We start from the raw sequence: 22,595 nt of genomic DNA on the forward strand, positions 1-22,595 counted from the left end.
TTAATATATTTTACATTTTCATTTTTTTTGGGTTTTTCGTATTTTTTTTATTTTATAGTATTATTTTTTAATTTTTTCTAATTATTTTTTAATTATTTCCTATTTTTATTTCTTCGTTGTTTCTGTTTTATTTTTCATCAACTTGATAAATTTTTTTGACCTTTACCAAATAGTGTAAAATGCATGAATATATTAGAGTATATTACAATTTTGGTGTTTGAGTTTTTCTGGTTTTTTTATAATTTTGGTTATTTATGGTTTTTGTAACTTTTTTTTTTATTTTGATTCGCGTAAATAAAATAGTTATATTTACAAATATAAATAAAGAAAATAAACATAACATTTTTATTTACACAAATCAAAACAAAAAAAAGTTATGAAAACCATAAATAATAAAAATTAATAAAAAATGCAAAAATAACCAAAAAAATATGAAAAGTGTAAAATGTATTAATATATTAGAGTATTTTACAACTTTGGGGTTTGAGTTTTTGGTTTTTTGTTTATCTATTTTTCATTACTTGAATCAAAATAAATAAAAACAATAGAAAAATAATAAATAACTAAATATATATATATATATATATATATATATATATATATATATATATATATATATATATATATATATATATATATATATATATATATATATATATATAACAACAAAAGATGAAATAATGATGATGATAAATGCAACTAAAGTTGCTAACGATATAACTATATAACATCAAAGTAAAAAAAAAGGGTAACAAAAAAAAATAATAATAAAACATTAACGTTTCATTTCATAATTAAGGAAAAAAAGGTTTCGACATCGTTTATCGAAATTAAGTTTATTTACTTGAATAAAAATAAATAAAAACATTAAAAAACAATAAATAACTAAAATTATAAAATAAAAATAGAAAATAAAATGTCAAAAAGATTAAAAAAAATTATCAAGTTGTTGAAATCTATAAAATTACACGAATGGTCCTTGAGGTTTGTAGTGTATTGCAATATTGGTACAAGGGCAATAAAGTCTTTTCCATTAAAATCTAATAGCTGAAAAGTTAGATTTAACAACAGAAGGACCTTTCATGTAATTTTACAAACTACAGGGACCAATCGCATGACTTTTTGTTAGAAAATATTTATAGTGCGATATTCTGTAAACCATATGGACCAATTGTGATTTGTGAAATTTTGTATTTTTTTATGTTTTAAAATGTTATTTATGCGATCTTATGAAAGGATGGTATATAAGATCTGGATATTAACAACTTTGTTCCAAACTGCTAGCTATAAATATTTATTAATTAATAAAACAAATTTCCAAATAAACTTATGAAACATAAGCAAGCATGTCGGTACACTAAACGATTGCATCTTATATGTAGTAGTAAATAAAAGTCGTGAATTTATTAATAAAAGCATTTCGTAGTTTTATGTAGTTTTATACATAAATTTTTTTATCAAACAAAAACCAATTAACTTCAATTTTATACGATCATTGAACATTTTGAAAAGTTATATTATAAAACTCCACTCCCTCGTCTAAATTTTTTAATTTTCCATATTTTACACAAGCATCACTTAATTTTTTTGTAATGAAATGTTACACGAAAAGAAAACATTTAATTAAAATAATATATAACGGTATAGAAACCAACAATTAAATTATATGAGTTTTTAAAAAAAACACGGTATCACAAAAACCCAAAAACTAAAAACACAACTTTCTCCAGTACCAAAGATAATAAATTGTTACATACTTATAAGAAATACTAAATATATTAGTATATATTAAAATTAAAAATTTAATATTTAACATCGTACATTAAAATGAAATATTATTTAATACTTATAAAACAATGGTAATAAATAGAAAAGATTTAAAGTTTAACTATAAACTTAGGAATAAAATGCATTGGGTTAGTTGGTTGAATTAAATATCAAAAGAATTTAATTTATATTGAGTGCATAGTTTCCAATACTAAAAAACTATTTTTTATCGTGGATTTTAAATATCCGATCTCTACATCGACTTCTAATGAAAGATACTCTAAATATTTTTACGTCTTATATATACCTGGAATATCAGTAGCCAACCGAGGTTCAAAGTTGTGACCATTACAGACGACAACTGCATCGAACTCCTCTACCTTATTCACCCCATTTGTTTTCGACTCAACCACAAACTTGGTGATCCCCGAGTCTAGTACCTCGACTTGGGTTACCAACGTATTGAACCGAATCAACTTGATAAGGTCAAAATTATTTGCAAAATCTTCCAAGAACATTAGAACTTCGTTGTGGCATGGAAACATTCTCGCATCTCGGTATATTTTCTCACTAAATTTGAAATCGGTGAAACTCATGAGCTCACGAGGAAGATTCGTGCACAAAGAGTTGTAAAGAGATCCATGAACAATATCTCTATTTGGGTCGAGTCCAAGAAGATCGGATTCTACCCGTGGATCATAGGCCCAATTTCCACCAAGTTGATGCGACTTTTCAAACACCACAACTTGGTGGGATTCTCTTTGAAGCTCACGAGCAGCCGTTAGTCCAGAGACACCAGCACCGATTACAGCCACCTTTAAGGAAGTTGCCATGGCAGTTATATAGCTCTTTGTTCTTCAAGTAGAAACGTTTAAGAATTACTAGGCCATGTATATAAAGGCTTTATTGGTCAATTACCAAAGTAATTTGATTTCCAACATTGAGGAGTCTACAAAGTTGGACTAACATATTTTAGACATTCTTAAATCCTTATTATATGAAGAACGAGTTGAATGCTAGAAAAAGTCAGTTTATTATATTTTAGTCATTATTTTATTCTATTATGTATATGTATGTTCGTTAACTTGTCACAAAACTCCAAATGCTTAGAAAACTATCTCATAAACTATACAATAATAGATAATCATATAAATCATTGTTCGCTGATGATGGCCCACTCAATCTCAGGACCATCGGATGTTAGAAAAACTAATTAATTGGAAGTATCTAGTGTCGAAGTAAATGACATATACTAAGTTCTTGATTAGCTCGTTTTATGAGTAGGAGACAATGATATATTTTTTAATATTATTTTTTTAGAAATGGTTATTGGTTAAACTTAGCCTTTTATTCATGAGCTGTTTAATAGTCGTGACTAAGTCAGATCTACCAGAAAACTAAGTTCACGCACTTCGCAGATGTTTAGAAGAATCTACCGGTGAACTTTTACCAACATAAGATAAACTGGATTTATATATCCTGGATTGAAACAAATACATATCATTATATAGATAAAATAAAACAATCTCAATGATATATTCAAATTTATACTACATATTACATAATAAAATGTATATAAAAAAATCAAACTAACCTTTAACTAAGTATAATAGAAAATGTTTTTTTTTACTATATTATGTGTTATAATAGATAAACTTAATTATAAAACACTTAAACTTATTTGGGTAAAAAAAATCATCATCATCATCATACACATGGACCATAAACTATTTGAAAATAATTAGAATAAATCATCATTATCCACATCTAACCCTTTAAAATAAAGGGAGAAATCAAACGTAACTTTCATAATAATGTAAAAGTCCTTCTCGTGAAATTAACATATAAAAACCGATAAATACAACAAGATAAGTATTAGAAATGCAAGAAACATATAAAAACGTTTGGATATTTTAGACAATTATTTATTATTATTGGTCAAGTGGGGTCCACTCAATTCGAAGATCCATTTCACCGGATTCAACATTTTGGAGTTTTAATTTAACCTCTTGTATGACTTTCCCATCGATAATATTGACAATGCTATCTTCCAAAAGTGCATTATCATGTGATTTTAGCCATTTTCCAATTTGCATATTTTCTAATATTCCCGCATCCCCAAATGCCATTGCGGATGTTATTAACGGCATAATATAAATCTCCGCTTCCCCCATTATATCATCCGCCGAAAATGTATCGTGATCAAACACTTGCTACATTCATTGAGGAAACATTTTATTTATTTGCCACGTCAGCAACAAAATATATATAAAAAAATAAAATAGAATTTAAATTATATTAGTTACCAGTTTAACAGGGCCATAATTCTGAGGAACAGAAAGCATAAGCTCCTCATTCCAAACTGGATTCAAGTTGCTATTTCTTACAGTTGTTTGTGCCTTCTATTTCCATTAATCCAAGCCAAAATAAATAAATTAATTAAATTAAATTACATTATGATTATTGGTTTAAGAGTAAATTTCACAAATGGTCCCTATGGTTTACGGTAATTTGCGTGTTTGGTCCCTAACTTATTTTTGTAACTCGGAAGGTCCCTAGTGTTTGTTTTTGTTACGCGCTTGGTCCCTAACTTACCTAAAAAGACTATTTTGCCCTTGATTTTATAATTTATTTAAATAAACACAACCCCAACCCCACCGGCCTCATATTATCTTACCTTCCCCACCATTTTTTCCTATTTAAATAATAATCTTTTTAGGTTAGACAAGGACCAAGCGTGTAATAAAAACAAACAACAGGGATCAAGTGCGTAGCAAAAACAAACAGTAGGGACTTTCCGAGTTAAAAAATAAGTTAGGGACCAAACGTACAAATTACCCTAAACCATAGGGACCACTCGTGTAATTTTTACTCTTGGTTTAAGGAAACATAAGAAACCACTTTATGTGAAAAGTATCAAATAGAAAAGAAAAATTATATTCTATTTAGCCACTTAACTACTATTTATGTAGTGATTGAAACATTATAGTTTTGTTTACTTTTTTTTTTAAAAATATATTTTTGCAAGGTACTTTCATAATTTATCGATTTAGCCACTGAACTGTTATTGGTTAATCACATAAAAGACCTTATATTTTATGTTTTTTTCAAGATTAAACCTCAACTTTAATTTTTTTTTTTTCTGAAAAAGAACATGTTTTTCATTTTTTTCCAAAAGACCCTCAACTTTGCATTTTTTCGAAAAAAACCCTCAACTTTCAAACTGTTTGCCGAAAAACCCTCAACTTTTTTAGTTTTTTTAGTAAATTACACGAATGGTCCCTATGGTTCAGTGTAATTTGCATGTTTGCCTAACTTATTTTTTTAACTCTGAAGGTCCCTACTGTTTGTTTTTATTGCATGCTTGGTCCCTGTCTTACCTAAAAAGACTATTTTGCCCTTGATTTTTATGTAAGACAGGGACCAAACATGCAACGAAAACAACAGTAGGACCTTACGAGTTAAAAAAAAAAAGTTAGAGACCAAACGTGTAATTTACTCTAGTTTTTTCTGAAAAAACCCTCACATTTGGCAATTTTTTTTGGATAAAAATGACTAAAAGGGCCAGATCGAGAAAATGAAAAAATGTAAGGTCTTTTTTAGGAAAAAATAAATAAAGTCGAGGTTTAATGTGGAAAAAAATACAAAATATAAGGTCTTTTATGAGATTAACTTATATATATATATATATATATATATATATATATATATATATATATATATATATATATATATATATATATATATATATATACTTTTCAGCATTCTATTGAGTTGACCACTTAACAAATTTTTGTAGTGATTAATTCATTATACATTTTTTGACCACTCAAAAACCATTTTTCCTGGTTTTAAAAAATGTTAAAATAAGGGTTAATCTCATAAAAGACCTTATATTTTGTATTTTTTTCCGGATTAAACCTCAAATTTATTTTTTACCTGAAAAAGACGTATTTTTTCATTTTTTCCGATCTAGCCCTTTTAGTTATTTTTTTCCAAAAAAAAATGTAAAATGTGAGATTTTCTTTGGGAAAAACTAAAAAAGTTGAGGGTTTATTTGGAAGCAGTTAGAAGGTTGAGGGTTTTTTTCAGAAAAAAATAAAAAGTTGAGGGCTTTTTCGCAAAAAATGAAAAACTACAAGGTCATTTTCAGGCAAAAAATAAAGTTATGGTTTAATCCAGAAAACACACACACACACATAAAATATTAGGTCATTTATGAGATCAACCCTATCTTTTAAATTTTAATAGTACTTTGAATAATGTTTTAATCTATATTTTTAATTTTTAATTTATGGTAGGGGTATAAATGGAAACTAACCTGTTGTCCTAAAGTAAGGACAACATATGGATCACTAGAAAGCATGTCACGAACAGCAAGATTTTTTCCTCTTATCACTGTGATTTTCAAGACTCCAATGAATTCCACCATGCCTTTCTGTCATTATATTTTAATAATCATAAATATAGATAAAATAATAATTCAATGGAAAATTTTCATAAATAAATTATGACATGTATAATTTTTAATAAACTTACATTACTTGGAACATTGTCCATAATCTTTCTTGATAAACTTGATTTTAGAGAGCTAGAATTACTTGATGAGATCCTTAAACTTGGTTTCAAGAAATCTTGAAGCTCATACTTTGACCTTCATGGAAAATGGTCAAAGATTGAGTTGACCAATATAGACAAGACACCCATAATAGAAACCCGTTAAAAGTTTATAACCCACATAAGATTAGGGAAATGTACAAAAAAGTCCCAAACTTTAATGAAAAGTTTCAAAAAAGTTCTCAATTTTTTTTTGAACAGAAAAGTCCCGTTATTTTGAGAAAATCATATAATCTGTCATTTCCTGTTCAAATATAAAAAAAAGACTTTTTCGTTAATTTGGGCAAAATGTTAAATAATCGGGACTTTCTGTTCAAAATTTTTTTTAGGATTTTATTGAATCTTTTTTACCAAAAGTTTGGGACTTTTCTGTAGATTTCACCATAAGATTATAACAAAAGATATAGTTTCTAGGTATTTTTAGAAGGGTTTTATGCAGAAATGTCTCATTATTTTGGGAAAGTCTTCGATAAAGTCCTAAATCGTTTTTTTAGAAAAGTCCCATTATTTTGTGAAAATCACATAATCTATCATTTCCTGTTTTTTTTTTAGAGTAAATTACACGAATGGTCCCTATGGTTTAGTGTAATTTGCGTATTTGGTCCCTAACTTCTTTTTTTAACTCGGAAGGTCCCTAAAGTTTGTTTTTGTTACGTGCTTGGTCCTTATCTTATCTAAAAATACTATTTTGGCCTTGATTTTTTAATTTATATTAGATAAACACACCCCAAACTCACCCCATCACCTTACCTTACCTACCCCACCATTTTTTCCTATTTAAATAATAGTTTTTTTAGATAAGATAGGAACCAAGCGCGTAACAAAAGCAAACAGTAAGGACCAAGCGTGTAACAAAAACAAACAATAGGGACCTTCCGAGTTAAAAAAATAAGTTAGGGACCAAACGCGCAAATGACCCCAAACCATAGGGACTATTCGTGTAATTTACTCTTTTTTTTAACAAAAAAAAAAAAAAAAAAAAAAGACTTTTTTGTTAATTTAGGCAAAATGCTAAATGCTCTGGACTTTTCTGTTAAAAGAAATTTAGGATTTTATCAAAAATTTTCCCAAAATAATAGGACTTTTCTGCATAAAATCCTTTTTAGAAAAAAAAAAAAAAAGAAGAAGAAGAAGAAGTATTGAAATTTAATTTAAATCGTGAATTTTTTATAGCATCCTAATTTCATTTCTTTATATGTTTGGTGGAGATTTAAGATCTTAATGAAGACAATTATAAAGAGGGTTTAAGAAAAAAGATTCAAAGTACAATTCCTATAATAACAAAAAGGGTTAATCTCATAAAAGACCTTATATTTTGTGTTTTTTCTGAATTAAACCAAAAATTTATATTTTGCCTGAAAAAGACCTTGTATTTTTTCATTTTTTCCGATCTGACCCTTTTAGTCATTTTTTCCAAAAAAACTTGTAAAATGTGAGTCTTTTTTCAAGAAAAACTAAAAAAGCTAAGGATTTATTCTGAAACATTTAGAAGGTTGAGGGTCTTTTCCGGAAAAAAAATACAAAGTTGAAGGCTTTTCTCGAAAAATTGAAAAAATACAAGGTCTTTTAAAAAAATAAATTGTGAAGAGATGAACAAAAGAGCATGAATTAGATGCCAAGGGCAAAATCGTCCACCTGATAAAATTTGAACGATGTTCTTGAGAAGCATCAGGTCTAGGTTTAGAAATTCCTTGAGGAATATATGCTTCATAGATTGAATTTGCAGATGCATTTCCTCCAACTTCAATCATGGCATCAATTTCAGCATCACTCCATGAATCTAATGTCACTGATAAAACCTGTCAAATTCATTCAGATTATTAATATCATTAAAATTTAGTTCAAGAATGTATTTATTTATTTATTTGGAGAGGGGTAACCTTGGAAATATGAACACCAAGACTTCTGTGAACACCACAACATTTTAAGCATATGAACACTCCAATATTAGCTGAACTGAAAATTTAGACAAAATATCTTCATTTATTTGATACAATTCCATGAAACAAAATTTTTTTTTCTTCATAAATTATAATCCAACCATTTCCAATATTGTTCAAGTGTTTGTGAATTTGAAAATATAATGAGGTCCTTGAGTTTTGTGCAAGAAATGAGAAAATGTATTAGAGTTATTTGGCATTATATAATAAATAAAACACAATCATATGTATATAGCAGTACTTTTAAAGTTAGAAAATATGTCAAGCATATAAACATGCTACATATAGAATCAAATTTGAGTATTTTAGGGACATTAAAATAGATGAACAGATATTAGATGAGAAAGAGTGATATATAATTTTATGTGCATAAAGTAGATGACATGTAATCATTAACAAAGTAATAATAACATTGTGCTCTCTAATTTTCTTTTGGAAGAAAAGAAATAAAGGAAAAAAGGAAAAGAGAGGAAACTAATTATTTTATTCATGTTCTAGAGTTGGAAAGAAAGAGAAGAAAAGCAGACAGTTTTTAGTGTTCTTGAGTAAATATTTGAAAATTAAAGTTCTTTTAATTCAAATTAAAAAAAAAAAAACTCACGCCCACTTAGGATCAGGTGCACCACAATCAGCACATGTTCGATTATCACGTTGCTGCAATAGATCTTTTAATCTTCTGTTACCTACATTATCATAAAGAGTTATATAATCTAATAAATCAGCCATTAAAACAACTGTTAACAATTCAAGAAGCTAAATATACATGAATAGGATTCAAACTCTTAAGTCAATGGGACAAAAGTTGCAAAGTATTTACTTGAATACCCTTTTATTTTACATTCATAACACCTTCTAGGTATAACAATTGCACTTTTTTGGTGTAGGATTCCAGTTTTCCCCAAAAGTTAGTAGTCGATATAAACTTTATTGCATCTTATATATAATAGCACATAGCAAGTAAGGACATTAACAGAGAATTCCGTACTAAAAGAGCAATCTACAAAAGGAGCGAAATCTAGAAATGGTTTATGGTTTTCTTCCAATTTTTGGGGGAATTGGAATTCCTTAGTTAATCATTTTATACTACAATTTTTGGGCAATTCAATTGATAACAGGGCGTATAAAATCAAAAAGCTCAATCGAGTATACGAATCATACCAGAAGGTGTTTTCCCAAGTGCAGACGAATGGTGACTCATCCTTTTGCCTACAGACCACAATCAGTCAATCACCAAACAGAACTTTCAATTCTCTAACTATGCAGCTCTACACCACACCGAAATCCAAAAAAACTTCAAAAGCAATATCAGATTTAATCAATCCACAACGGATTCTCAAAGTCGCGCCTTCTTTCTCCAAATCCAACTCGATCGAACTACTTTGTAGTTGAAAATGAACAAAACTTGAATCCTTCAAACTCGAAGAGTTTAGAGTTGCAATTACAGATATAGGCGAAAGTTAATTAGGATTTGACGAAGTATAATCAAATTGATGTCAACGAAATGGAGCAGAAATCGCGATGAAGGATCCAAAGGTTTGAACTTTTACCTGATGGGTATTGTGAATTGAGCGTGTCTGTTAACGTTTGCGTTGGAATGGAAGGTAAGAGGGATGTGAGGAGAACGTGCTCCGTGACCAGTTGGGTCACGAAGGGGGCGGTGTAAATGGATGTGTTATTTAATGCTTTCATACATGAGACGCAACAACGATAATGAAGTCAAATATGTTCTTGTCAAAACCGAATTTTTTTTTTTTGGAAATATGTTTGTAACCTTCTTGTCTTTTACAACGAATCTATTTAAATATATATGATAATAATAATAAGAGGGAAAAAAACAAATATATTTGAATATCAATAAAATCATGCTCTAGAAAATAACTAATATTTTAGTTAAATTATTGCGATCGACATCTATAAAGTTGATAGACCATCCAACATCATCAAAACCAATGTGGTGGCTTTCGTGATATTTTTGTAGATGGTTTGTTTTATTTTTTGCAAATAGCATTTGCGAAAATAATAGGTTTCAAAGATTAGACATATAAAAAGGGTTATTGAACTTGTTTCGTATGTTAAAAAAATATAAAATAGTCGATCATTATAGGTAATAATATTTATTTTTTAACATGTGAAACAAGTTCATGGTCAAATATCTAAAAAAAAGAATTGGTAGCTAAATATAAACACGGAACAAAATATGTTAGTCATTAATCCTTTTCTTTTTCTATTTAATTTTTTTATGCTATCGTTGGTGTTTCTCTTTTTGTGGTGTAAACCATTAAAGAAAATAACATAATATGAGACCACTTATATTTAAAATTGTAATATTAATTTACTTAATAGAAATATATAACAAAGTATTTATCAATACCTTTAAAACGATACTAACACTAAACATTATTGATATATATGTACTTTGATTTACTATATACCAAAAATAAACATGTGTTTATTTGGATTAGTGTAGAGTAGTCATTCTAGTTTTCTATTTTTTCATATATAATATACTAGATAGAATTATGTTATTAACTTAGGTTCTGTTTGTGTGTCATGACTAGTTTATTTTTTGAGCTTTTTATGTTGTCATCTTTGGCATGTCAAAAAGTATCTTATAAGCTAGCTTATAAGCTACTTTTTTAAAAAACTACTTAGATTAGTTTTTTTAAAATTTTTTTTTACAAATATATCCTTAGTTAATTATAGAAACACATTTTATTAAATGCTTTTATGTAATTTTATATTTTTTAGTTAGTTTTATCAAACATCATTTTTTATCAACTAGTTTTTCAATTATCAGCTAGTTTTTATTTAGCAGCTAGTTTTTCAGCTAATAACTACTTTTTTAGTTAGTACGCAAAACATAGTCTTAATGTTAGTCGGTCATAGTCTCTCTTATCCATGTCATGTTTTAGGGATATAATAATCATAGTATATATTTTCTCTTTATCTAATACATATATCATTTTAACATCTTTCTTTCTCTTTATCAACAAATGTCTAAAAAATATCGGCAAATCAGTTAACATGACCCAACCACTTTAATTCCTAAAAAACATTTCACTTAAAATCCAAATTTGGTTGAACTTGTAACTTGGCTCATTCAATTTGCACTCATTTTATGATCTCAATTTAATTCTAATGGAGAAAATGAAAAATATGATTATAACATAGTCTAATTTTTTATTTTTATTTTAAATAAGTTGACTTATTGATTTTAAACATGTTTTTTTCATCTTTATTAATAACTATTACTAAATATTTAATTATATTAGATTTTTTCTTTTACTTCGTAGCAGCAATTAACAAATAATATACTTTCAACTACAATAATAATTCACTTATTTTATGATTTTTATATGATTAATGACTTAAAAGGGTAACATAGTTTTGGTTTATATTCAAATTTAGGCAACTATGTTTTTTATACATATTTGATCATTGAATTTGTTTTACCAGTTCAAAAAAAGGTAATATTACCGGTGGTTATAGACAATATTACCTTTTTTTGAACATGTGAAATCTGCAAATACAAAAATCCCAGGGTAATAACCTCACATTTCATCTTCTAGCTCCCACGTCCAATTTGAACCATTACGGTGCTACCAATGCACGTTTACTAATCCAACCACCTTGGTATGCAAGGTCTTCATCTTCTTATTCAAAATTATGATTCTCCTTTCCACATAATTCAGGCGCTCGTCTACATGAATATCGTCCAATGATACAACTAAAGTCGCATCAGCAATGCACTTCCTTAGATGGGAGACATGAAAAGTATTGTGGATCTTACTGAGCTCCTCGGATAACGTCAAAATTAACACTAGACATAATTAATTGTTACAAAATATATATGAAATTTTGTAATGAACCCACAAGTTGAACATGACTATGGTGATGAATTTTGTAGTTTACTTTTATCATCGTTTTGTTTCAATGTTTCCAAAAGATTATCAAAATTTTACAAAAGTCAAACACATATTCAAAGTTTAGTGGCCACATATATATATATATATATATATATATATATATATATATATATATATATATATATATATATATAAAGATTTGAATAATTAAATCAAACACATATTCAAAGTTTAGTGGCCAAATATATGCACAAAGATTTGGATAATTAAATGAAAATTTATAAAGTATGATAATAACTTAATGATATTATACATCTATGCTAGAAGGAAGTGTATTATTTAGAGTGTTTGGCAAAGGAACTTATTAGCTTATTAGCAGTTTCACGCCGTTATAACTAAAACAATGTTTATATAAAAACAACTTATAGCGGTGAAAACCGTTAATAAGACATGTTTTATAAGTTATTTTATTGTAACTTATTAGCATATAATTTAATAAGCAATAAACTTTTTGCCAAACACCCTCTTATAATATCACACTTCTATTAATTAAGACATTGTTTTATTGGTACAACGAAATTCAATCAGATTGTGTGGAATTAGATTACATGATTTGTTAGGTTGTTAAATAGACATAGTTAGTGTCAAATTCCTAAATTCCATGTTGGATGTATTTTCCTATATGGAAATATCCAATTCCAAATTTTTTTTTTTATATTTTTATATTTTTTTATTTTTATTAAATGACCAAAATACATTCTTCATTAATATGTACAATGAAATAAGTAAAACCAAACTTTCAACTATAAGAAAAATGTTAAATTTTTTCAATATTATGTACATATTATCTTGGAAAGTCGATGCCACTCACGTAATCTATTGTTCATTTGCCATTTCTATTTCCAAACTAAAGACCACTAAAATCAGATCAACTTACATATTTTCAAACATACAATACAAAATATAAAAATAAAAGTCTCTCTAGAAATATTTTTTTCCTTCAAAATTTTTGATCTAACAATTTTCTTTTTATAATTTTAACGTTAAATTATCGGTATTTTATAAATTACGGTTTTTTCTCTTACCGTATTTTAAGTTATGTTTTTAGTCCCTAATATAATTTTCTATAATTTTCGTTCTTATTAATATTGTTTTTTGTTTAAACGTTATATACTTTTACGTTGTTTGGATCAAACTTTATTTTGTTACATTTATAATATGTGTGATACGATATAATGGTCACCATGTTATATATAAATATAAATCATATTCTATATAGGAATTGCAAAGGAGTTACCTGCGCATTAAAGTTAATTAAGTTTTTGGTCCCTTATGTAATTTATTTCTTATAGTTTTTGTTTTTATTAATTACAAACAAGTTCTTTTGCGCAACACGCAAAATGACCTAAATACTAGTTTATCATTATATTCCATTCCAATTCCCTCAAATGCAGACCAAAGACAAGGTAGTTGCAATTATTTCAAATTCCATTTCTTTTAAATTCCATTCTGCAAATCAACTCAACCTTAGGTTTTTATAGCATGCTCTTGATATCTTGAATCAGCTAGCATGCAAGAAGACTGCTTTCCAAACCTGGTCATTTCTAAATTAAATCAATTAAACATCAATAATATGGTGAACAATCACAATCTTCTTTTTACATTTATAAAGAATTCTCACAATTTTTATATATTCCAACTATGAAAAATGAAGAAAAAAAAGGCAACACTTTTCAATCATGCCCCCCATGTCACAAAATATACATACAATCTTAGCCAATACCATAATTTCAGAATTTTGTTTATCTTGTAACAGCAAAACTTTTAATAGGTTGATAATTAAAAAACTTCCCTTCTCTACAAAAATCTTCTAGCAGCTGCTCCATGATTGTCAATGATGTAATATTATCCATCGAAAATGCTCTCATCTCATCACATAGACCTACATCACAAATTAATTCTAGTTATTTATATGAAACAAAATTACAATTTTGTTTAAACTACGGCATTCAAAAAAAATGACATGCTATTAAAAGTCACATGCTTAAAATTGGGTTATATTGAAAATTTTCATGATGGAAGAAGAAAACACATTCAGCTCAGGTATGAAAAGTAACAAAACCGAAGAAATTACATTTCTTAAGAATGATCTGTTTTATTCATCGAAAAAAACAATCAGATTTTTTTTTCATTCTGATTGAATGATCGATTCCATTCATTTCCTGATTCAATCATACCCACAACTAACTTAATGAAAAAATATTTCTAGTTATTTATAGATTTTTTTTAAAAAAAATTTAATTAAAAGTATTTGAAACTACTATGAAATTAAAAAAAAGGATATGTCACGACTCATGAGATATTACATAAATACAAATGGATTTATTGAAGTTTTCCATTCTATTCCATCATTAAATGAAAAAAAAAAAAACATCCCTAGCTAAAAGGAATAAAATGTCTTCAAGAATGGTCAATTTCATTCATCTGGATATGATTTTATTCTCCTTTTTTTTTTCCTCATTGCTCCATTTTTAAAGCAGAAAACATAACATGACAATTAAATAAAAATAGGAAGTAATCGGACCTGATTGATACAATACATGAAGCAATAGACGTGAAGGATGATTGTTAAGGAAATGAAGCAGGTCTTCCATGAGTTCCTTAGATTCCGCAGATATAAACATTTCCTTACATTTATTATAAAAGTGGAAAACAAATATTATTATACTCATAAAATATAGCTCATATAGTTCAGTCCCATTTGATAGGGGAAATATTTAATCCTTAGGCTATATGGGTATATTTGGCAAAACTAGTTGTTAGCTGGATGTTGAAACAATAGATTTTATTTGTGTAGTTGTAAGCTTTTTTGAAAGGTGTCAAAATGATATAAAACATAAAAATCAGCTAAAAGCTCCTAAAAAATAGTTGTAAGCTTTTTTGAAAGATGTCAAAATGATATAAAACATAAAAACTAGCTAAAAGCTCCTAAAAAATAGTTGTAAGCTTTTTTGAAAGGTGTCAAAATGATATAAAACATAAAAACTAGCTAAAAGCTCCTAAAATCTTTCATAAGCTACTTGAGGTAGCTTAGCTTTCATATTAAGAGTTTTTTGTTTAAATTAAAAGTTTTAAGCTCATACTGCTCAAGAAAGTTTTTTCTTTAATTCAATTATTTTTTAAAAGCTAAAAGAACAACACCATATATGATTGTTTCTTTTTGACTCAATGCATAAAGAACAACTTAATAGACAAAATAAGAGAAAGAAGGATTTCTCCCCTAACCTTGAAGCTCTTATGAAGATTGTGATAACCCGAGACAATTATGAGCAAGCTTAGTTTATTCATTTCTGCACACAAAAAAAAAAAAAAAAAAGTAACAAAAATATTTCGTTACAAACAAAGCAAATTACAATATGGATTTGCTCCAATTTGCTATATCTAATGGAGGTAAAGTAGTAAAGCACAAACAAGAGATATCATGAAGTATAGACAAGAATGCAATAAACAAATAAAGCAATTTTTAAGTTTTCATGTAGAATATCAAAAATTAAATAAAAAGTTACAAAAGTTAATGCTAATAACACATTATGAAATAATACTCACGCTGAAAGAGGATAATTTCTTGAATTGAAGTCTCATCATGTGAAAGAAGCTGAGAAATAGACATCCCAACTGCACTCATCCCTACACTCTCAGCTTTACCTACTTCAATAAGTTGACATCACCAAAAAACACATGATGAGAAAGAAATACCTTATAAATAGAATTGTACTTTGAAAAAATCTTCTCAATTATAGCAATTTATCCAAATACATAACAAATTTCACTACTACAATTGGGTTGATTTTCCAAAGTAAATGCCTTAACAAGAAAAAATATTTGCAAGTATAATGTTGTAGACTTGCAGTAGACTAAAACAAAAATAAGATGCTACACAAATAGATGAAATTAAATAGCTGATTCTTGCATTTAATCAATGAAAAAAATAAATATTATTTACTAAAAAGATAAGAATATATTCCAAACCTGGTTTTGTCCACTTTCTGAAGTCTTTCTGCAAGATTTGTCCAACACTAAGGCATGATACATTGTGCATTTTGTCACTCACTAACAAAAATAAGCATTAACATCAGAAAAACTTGACTTTCACTAATCACAATCCTTATGAAAAAGCTATTTTGCCAAACACTTTTTTTTGGCTTATTAGCTTTTCAAAAAGTCAATAAACAAATAAACACTTTTCAATCCAATATAAGAATATTTTAAGCTTACATATTTTGTAAAGACCATTGCATCCAAATCGACCAGCTCCATTAAGTAATAATGTTGACATGTACTTATCGACTGAAGTACACTTGGGACTTGTCAAATTTTCAGTATCCAAAAGGATACCTGAAAGCTGCAACAAGTAGAAAGGTACACTTTTTTATATTTCCAAGAAACAGATATACAACTTCCAACAAAAACAATTCTTCAAGTTCTATTTACCAAATTGTATATATTTACAGATAACATCTCAAAAAAAAAGGAAAAAGAACAGATAAAAATACATAGAATTTAGAGTAAAGTACATGAATGGTCCTTATAGTTCGGGATAATTTGCATGTTTGGTCCTTAACTTATTTTTTAACTTGGAAGGTCCCTCCAGTTTGTTTTTGTTAGGCGCTTGGTCTCTGTATTACCGAAAAAGACTATTTTGTCATTGATTTTTTAATTTATTTAAATAAAAACACCTCAACCCCACTTCCATCTCACCTTACCTACCCTACTTTATTTAAATAAATTAAAAAATCAATGACAAAATAGTCTTTTTCGGTAAGACAGAGACCAAAACGCAACAAAAACAAACTGTAGGGACCTTCCGAGTTAAAAAAATAAGTTAGGAACCAAATGTTCAAATTACTCCAAACCATAGGGACCATTCGTGTAATTTACTCTAGAATTTATAGATTGTAGAAAAAATGCGTACCAGAAGGCGAGAAAAACCTTTCCCTATCAATATCTCAGGTGATTTTGATGCAAACTTTTCAGCAATTAGGGCACAACATGAACATTCCTGTGGTGCAAAAAAGATCATATTATATATCCCATACTTTTAGAAAGTGAAAATGTAAGAAATAGTAATGTACTTTTTTTAACCAATAAGGGCAATGTACCTTTAATATTATGTACCTTTAATATTACCCATAATAGCAACGTATTTACAATTTTCTAGCTTAGAAAGGAAAATTTGTAAAAAAAAATAGCAACATATTTGCTTTTTCATACATTTCAATTCCCTTTTTAATTTGCACCTATGAAGATGAACGTACTTACATTAAAAAAAAAAATGAAATTTCGTATTTTTATTTCCATATCAGCATTGATTGCATGCCAAATAAGCAATAAAAATGGATCTTTCAATCCCTTCAAAACATATTTGCATGCTACACATTACATTATGATAGTAAATGTAAAAAAATCTTAAAAATTTATGTAGTTCCAAAATTATGGTAACCTGTTCTTCAATAGTGTCATCTGAAAGATCAGCAAAACCACCCTGTAAAACAAATCAAAATTCATGAAAGATGTTTAAAAAGCATACAAGACTGTGTAATAAAAAAAGAGTCTGACCTTTCTGCCCTTGAATATTTCAACTAAAGATTCCTTTAATGCCTGTTCAAAGAAGGCCAAAGTAGGTATTCCTAAAAATTGACTGTTTCATAACTAATAATAGAGATTGAAATATATTTTACCTCTTGTTTCTCTGGGAGCTTATCAGCATTCAGTAAAACAACTTTAAGACTTCCAAATAAGTTATAATATGAAAGGTCAATCTGCTCATATAATAAACACAAAACTTGATAATCAAGAACTGAAGGGAAATAATTAAACCTTCATTTAGAAAGCAAAATGTAAAATAAAATATATTATTAGTTTATTATAAAATAAGATACTGTGAAAGTGTGAACCCTAAAGATACTAAAAATGGGATAATCACAAAACTGAACAAAATGGTAGGTCCCAATTAACAAATTTACCACCTATTCACCATTATACCAACAATGACCACCCATTTCACAATATGGATTTTGTGAAAACACAAAATCACTTTAAAAATGGTCCCACCTCATAAATTCTTAAAAGAATTTAAATATATTTTTCTTTTGGAAAAGATATCATATTTTGCAATGCGATTTCGCAATTTTTTTAAGGTTTCTTGTTGGGGGATCATTTCTAAAGCAACTTCACTGTTCACAAAATCCATATTGCAAAATAAGTGGTTGTTTTTTATAGGGCTTTTTACATAAAAGTCCTTAAGTTTGTCAGATTTTATTGGTTATGTCTCTGTGATGATTTTTTATTTGTTAATATCCAAAATCTAAGTTTCTTTTTTTTTTTTTTTTTTTTTTTTTTTTTTTTTTTTTTTTTTTGTGTGTGTGTCCTTTTTACAAACTTTTTATGCTTTTACCCCAAGTATGTTTTTCAAATTTGCAAAGAAACCCTTTAGTTTACAAATTTTATATGTTTTTATCCTAACTATGTTTTTCAAAATTTGACTTTAAAGTCTTTAAGTTTGTTAAATTTTGTCGGTTTTGTCCTTGAACACCTATTATTATAGGTAACAAAGGCAAAAATGAAAAAAACTTGACAAATTTTGGACATTAACAAACAAAAAATCATCACAGGGACAAAACCAATAAAACCTAACAAACTTCAGGACTTTTATGTCAAAAGCCCTTTCTTATATGGTTTAGAGGTGATCGATTTGTTAAATGGACTCTACCATTTTTGGTCATTTTAGAGTTTTGCCCTTTATAAATATACAAAGGTTATAAACTTTACCTCATTAATGAATATAATTGATGGTTGATCAATATTACATGAAGTAAGTAACCATTCCAGCTCAGCATGAGCTTTAAGGTCTGCCCTTTTAATGTTAATAATAGGCACAGTGCAAAACTGAGAGTTCTTGTCTTTTTCATTCAAGTAGAATGAATACATGATTGTTGAAATAAAAGATCCAGCATCTGCATATTATGGCAACAATTTTTTTACATGATTTGTGTGATTGTTTAAATGAGAATCTATAAAAAGAAAGAGAAAGAAGTACTATGAAACATATCTCATTTATCTTCCCTTCTTATCTACTACCATCTTTTCTTAATTTTTGTTTGGAAAACAAAGGGACCAACTTGTCATTTCTTGTAAGTTCAGGGGATTATTAGTAATTTTAAAAAACATAGGGTTGATTGTAACCCTCTAAATGTTGAGAGACTGGGTTTTCATTTTCTGAACATCTAAGGGACTAATTTGTTATTTAGTTAACACATAAGGGGTTGTTTAGTACTAACTGAAAGTTGAGGGGATTACTTCAACTTGACCTATAGTTTGAGCCACAATTTAACCATTTAAAAAGTGCATTGGGTGCTCCATAAAATTCTCCAATAATTATGCATTGACATTTTTAACATTACCGTTACAACATTCTTCGAGTGGAGATCTAAATAGAGCGACCCATTAATTTTTTTTTACATATTTCACCCCTTAACAATAAAAACATATACCAAATAGCCCCATTTTCACAAATTAAGTTGAAACTGCCATTTTTAATATTTATTTAAGAACAAATATGCTTAAAACGCAAAACAAATTACGTAAAACAACATTTTATGCAAAATACTTAACAAACTTTGTAGGGTTATTTTTTATGATTATAAGAAATTCACACGTTCTTGTAGAAAAAAAGTTGCAACATCTGTCATATTGTCATCAGTCTCAGTCCAATAAATATATCAGTACAACATGTTCTGTCAGTGCGTACCTGAGACGTGTCCAAGTACCGCACGCAAAAACTGTCCTGGAACACCAGCATTTACAGCATCTTTGCATGCTTTCAGATACAAATTAAGCCTTTGAATACCTTCACAAGACTCCACAACATCCATACTTGGTAAACCACGATAATAGAATGATGCTGCAGATGGAGGAAGTGAAACTCCATGGACAACTTGTTTCATCTTACTAACACTAAATGATTTTTCAATCAAGGCTTCTTCTCGATCACCATGAACACTATTTGCTTCAAAATCTTTTGCAACACTCATGTCAACACTAGATTTTGACTCAAAACCTGATATCTGAGATGAACCTAAATCAAGACTTCGAGAAAAAGACAACCCAAAAGGCTCTTCTCTAATGTCGAATTGTGAACCTTTTGATGAACTGTATGATGATGCATGTTCTTGAATTCCACCTTTACACCCTGCATGTCCGATAACAGAGTTGGAACGTGACATTTTCTGCTTACCATTGCTTCCTAAAAAGTCGAATATAGATGTCCTGTGATTCATAGATGTATTCCCTCTTAATCCATCAAAAACTGGGTTCTCACGTCCCCGAATGTATTTTTCCTGTTCATAAACACTTGGTTAACTAAGATATGCACTAAATGAATCGATTCTTGATAAGAATATTAAGTTGGAAGAGTAATAGTGAAGAAATAACAATGGTTACCTGGTGGTTTTGTAGCATTGAATCAGATTGTGAAGCCATGGTGGAGATGGAATTGAAGTCGGAGAAATAGATAAACAGTCGGATAATTAGAGAGGTGGTGGTTTCTGGAGGAAGTTAAACGGCGTAGAGGAAGATAAACTAAGAGTAAGATGACAAGATTAGAAATTATTGAATTCTTCTTCTTTCTTCTTCTTCATAGTGGAATCCGCCATTGTTATGTCCTCATTTCCAACCATTGTATTGATCGCAACAACTTCCATCGTCGGAGCAGTTTGACTTTTTATTTATTTTTTTTTTGAAAAAAAATTAATTGAAAGAAAATGATTAGTATTTCTTCCTTCAAAATCTTTTTATTTTTTTTGTCACAGCAATATATGATCGATAGAAATTTAAAGATTTATTTGTTTGGTTTAAGATAATTATTTTTTCTTAACTTTATTTAATTTTTTTATCTGCTAAACAGAGACCTGTATTATAAAACAATATTTCCTAACTTTTTTTTTATAGGTTTTAGTTATTTTAATTGTTTTAACTTTTTATAAGAAGGAGAACTCACCTCTAACTCAACTTTTTTTATTTCCTTCTTATTTTAAGGAAAGTGATCCGTATACAATAGTTTTTTGCCGTATATAAAAATTTATGTATTATTGAGTTGTACAACAGAACATTTTAAAGCACCAATTGTTGTGTATGGAAAAAAAAATTGTTGTGTACTCAGCTCCCTTTATTTTAATTTTAATTCTTAATTTTTTTTAAAGAAAAAACAACTCATGTATTTTTCTTATCTATTTTTTACTTTTTTGAAAAATAATACGTATTAGAATTAATTATTGAACAAATTAAACCATTAATACATTGCAGAAATAACATCTATAAAACTAATTCTTAACAATTTATATGTTATCACAATGGGAAACAACCAAACTCGGTTAAAACTGATTATTTTGTTGATCCTACAATACAATAAGTTGAGTATCAATGATGATCATATAATGCATTGGCCACCGGCGACCGAGAGATTTCGGAGGCTCGTCCAATTTAATAAAAATATAGGTACTAACATAGTCATCTTTATAATATTTGTTGAAATAATCTTTTCAATTTCATCTTTATAAATATCTTTATTCAAAAGATTCTTCGATTATGAAACTCAAATAGTAAAGTTATAATACATGTGTCCACTAAAACCCAATAAAAAATCATATGCAAATCATAAAGAGAAAAAAAAATTAGAAACCAGAATCTTATATTACATTATCACTAGGAGAAAGTCTCGTTTGCTTCTAATTTTTGAAACTCCAAACAATTCAAGAATCAGAAACTTTGAAACCTAGAAGCTGGATTGATAGATTTTTCTTTTAATATCAAGAAAAATAGGAATCATAATGAATGAATGAAAGGGAAAAACAAAATTTACTACAAATTTTGAGGTGAGACTTACGGTAATACCTTTAGGTTTTCAAATCATGATTTCTTTTTACAAAAAATTTAAATTCAAGAAAAAAAGAAACATAAATTATTACCATACAACATCTAAACAATAAAATATATGTCTAATATAGATTAAAAAAGTGTATAACACCTTTAGATTTTCGTCAATACTCCTTAATACACGAATTCTGATTTTCAACACCTTTTATCGACGATTGAAGACTTTTGATTTCAATCTAATTTCGAAGATTTATGAAAATTATTGAAGATTTATGAAGAAACAAGAAGAAATAAATAAGAACTCGATGCATTTGAAATCTTTGTAATGTTTTTCGAAGTTCGAAGGGTTTCATATGAATAATTTTACTGCTTTTAAGCAAATAATGAAAGAATAAGACCGTTACCAAGGAGATTGATGATGATTTGCTATTTCGCTGGCATAATTAATTTGTTCCCATGCCTACATTGTAATCAC

General features: G+C 27.9%; 3 protein-coding genes across 6 annotated transcripts in view; all 3 read right to left on the bottom strand.

The window, feature by feature from the left end:
- LOC145098335 (flavin-containing monooxygenase FMO GS-OX5-like) overlaps window positions 1-3,165 on the bottom strand; it is a 46,134-nt gene extending 42,969 nt beyond the window's left edge. The window contains exon 1 of the mRNA XM_079035975.1: window positions 2,075-3,165. Within this exon, the coding sequence (XP_078892101.1) occupies window positions 2,075-2,600 (526 nt within the window). The 5' untranslated portion in view covers window positions 2,601-3,165. The remainder of the gene's footprint in view (window positions 1-2,074) is intronic.
- Window positions 3,166-3,495: 330 nt separating this feature from the next.
- On the bottom strand, window positions 3,496-10,007 carry LOC145098343 (ADP-ribosylation factor GTPase-activating protein AGD12-like). 3 transcript variants are annotated; one of them, XM_079035987.1, is made up of 9 exons: window positions 9,872-10,007; window positions 9,483-9,733; window positions 8,926-9,007; window positions 8,265-8,340; window positions 8,020-8,183; window positions 6,307-6,421; window positions 6,089-6,205; window positions 4,074-4,169; window positions 3,496-3,980 (listed from the first exon to the last, which is right to left on the bottom strand). In XM_079035987.1, the coding sequence occupies exons 2-9, from the start codon at window positions 9,520-9,522 to the stop codon at window positions 3,699-3,701; spliced, it is 972 nt and encodes a 323-aa protein (XP_078892113.1). In that variant the 5' UTR covers window positions 9,523-9,733; window positions 9,872-10,007; the 3' UTR covers window positions 3,496-3,698. The 3 variants fall into 3 exon arrangements, with proteins under 3 accessions (XP_078892113.1, XP_078892117.1, XP_078892109.1); XM_079035991.1 differs by having other exon boundaries at window positions 9,483-9,740; window positions 9,872-10,005; XM_079035983.1 differs by having other exon boundaries at window positions 9,483-9,530; window positions 9,872-9,994.
- Window positions 10,008-13,832: 3,825 nt separating this feature from the next.
- LOC145098322 (uncharacterized) lies at window positions 13,833-20,916 on the bottom strand. 2 transcript variants are annotated; one of them, XM_079035969.1, is made up of 13 exons: window positions 20,690-20,916; window positions 19,998-20,586; window positions 19,019-19,203; window positions 17,929-18,009; window positions 17,807-17,848; window positions 17,691-17,732; window positions 17,163-17,249; window positions 16,466-16,592; window positions 16,220-16,300; window positions 15,797-15,895; window positions 15,476-15,540; window positions 14,775-14,877; window positions 13,833-14,132 (listed from the first exon to the last, which is right to left on the bottom strand). In XM_079035969.1, the coding sequence occupies exons 1-13, from the start codon at window positions 20,726-20,728 to the stop codon at window positions 13,993-13,995; spliced, it is 1,680 nt and encodes a 559-aa protein (XP_078892095.1). In that variant the 5' UTR covers window positions 20,729-20,916; the 3' UTR covers window positions 13,833-13,992. The 2 variants fall into 2 exon arrangements, with proteins under 2 accessions (XP_078892095.1, XP_078892089.1); XM_079035963.1 differs by having other exon boundaries at window positions 15,797-15,898.
- Window positions 20,917-22,595: the final 1,679 nt, after the last annotated feature.

The sequence above is a fragment of the Lactuca serriola genome, chromosome 1 (genome assembly GCF_051521515.1).
Source record: "Lactuca serriola cultivar US96UC23 chromosome 1, Lser_US96UC23_V15, whole genome shotgun sequence".
In the NCBI taxonomy this organism is placed as follows: Eukaryota; Viridiplantae; Streptophyta; class Magnoliopsida; order Asterales; family Asteraceae; genus Lactuca; species Lactuca serriola.

Coding starts and splice junctions, on each gene's coding strand:
- LOC145098343 (XM_079035987.1), bottom strand. CDS start 9,522: ATGAGTCACCATTCGTCTGCACTTGGGAAAACACCTTCTG. Junction 8,184..8,264: donor TTGGTGTTCATATTTCCAAG/GTTACCCCTCTC, acceptor TGAATTTGACAG/GTTTTATCAGTGACATTAGA. Junction 3,981..4,073: donor ATTATGGCCCTGTTAAACTG/GTAACTAATATA, acceptor CAATGAATGTAG/CAAGTGTTTGATCACGATAC.
- LOC145098322 (XM_079035963.1), bottom strand. CDS start 20,728: ATGGCTTCACAATCTGATTCAATGCTACAAAACCACCAG. Junction 20,587..20,689: donor CAATGCTACAAAACCACCAG/GTAACCATTGTT, acceptor GTTTATGAACAG/GAAAAATACATTCGGGGACG. Junction 16,593..17,162: donor AAGGTTTTTCTCGCCTTCTG/GTACGCATTTTT, acceptor TACTTGTTGCAG/CTTTCAGGTATCCTTTTGGA.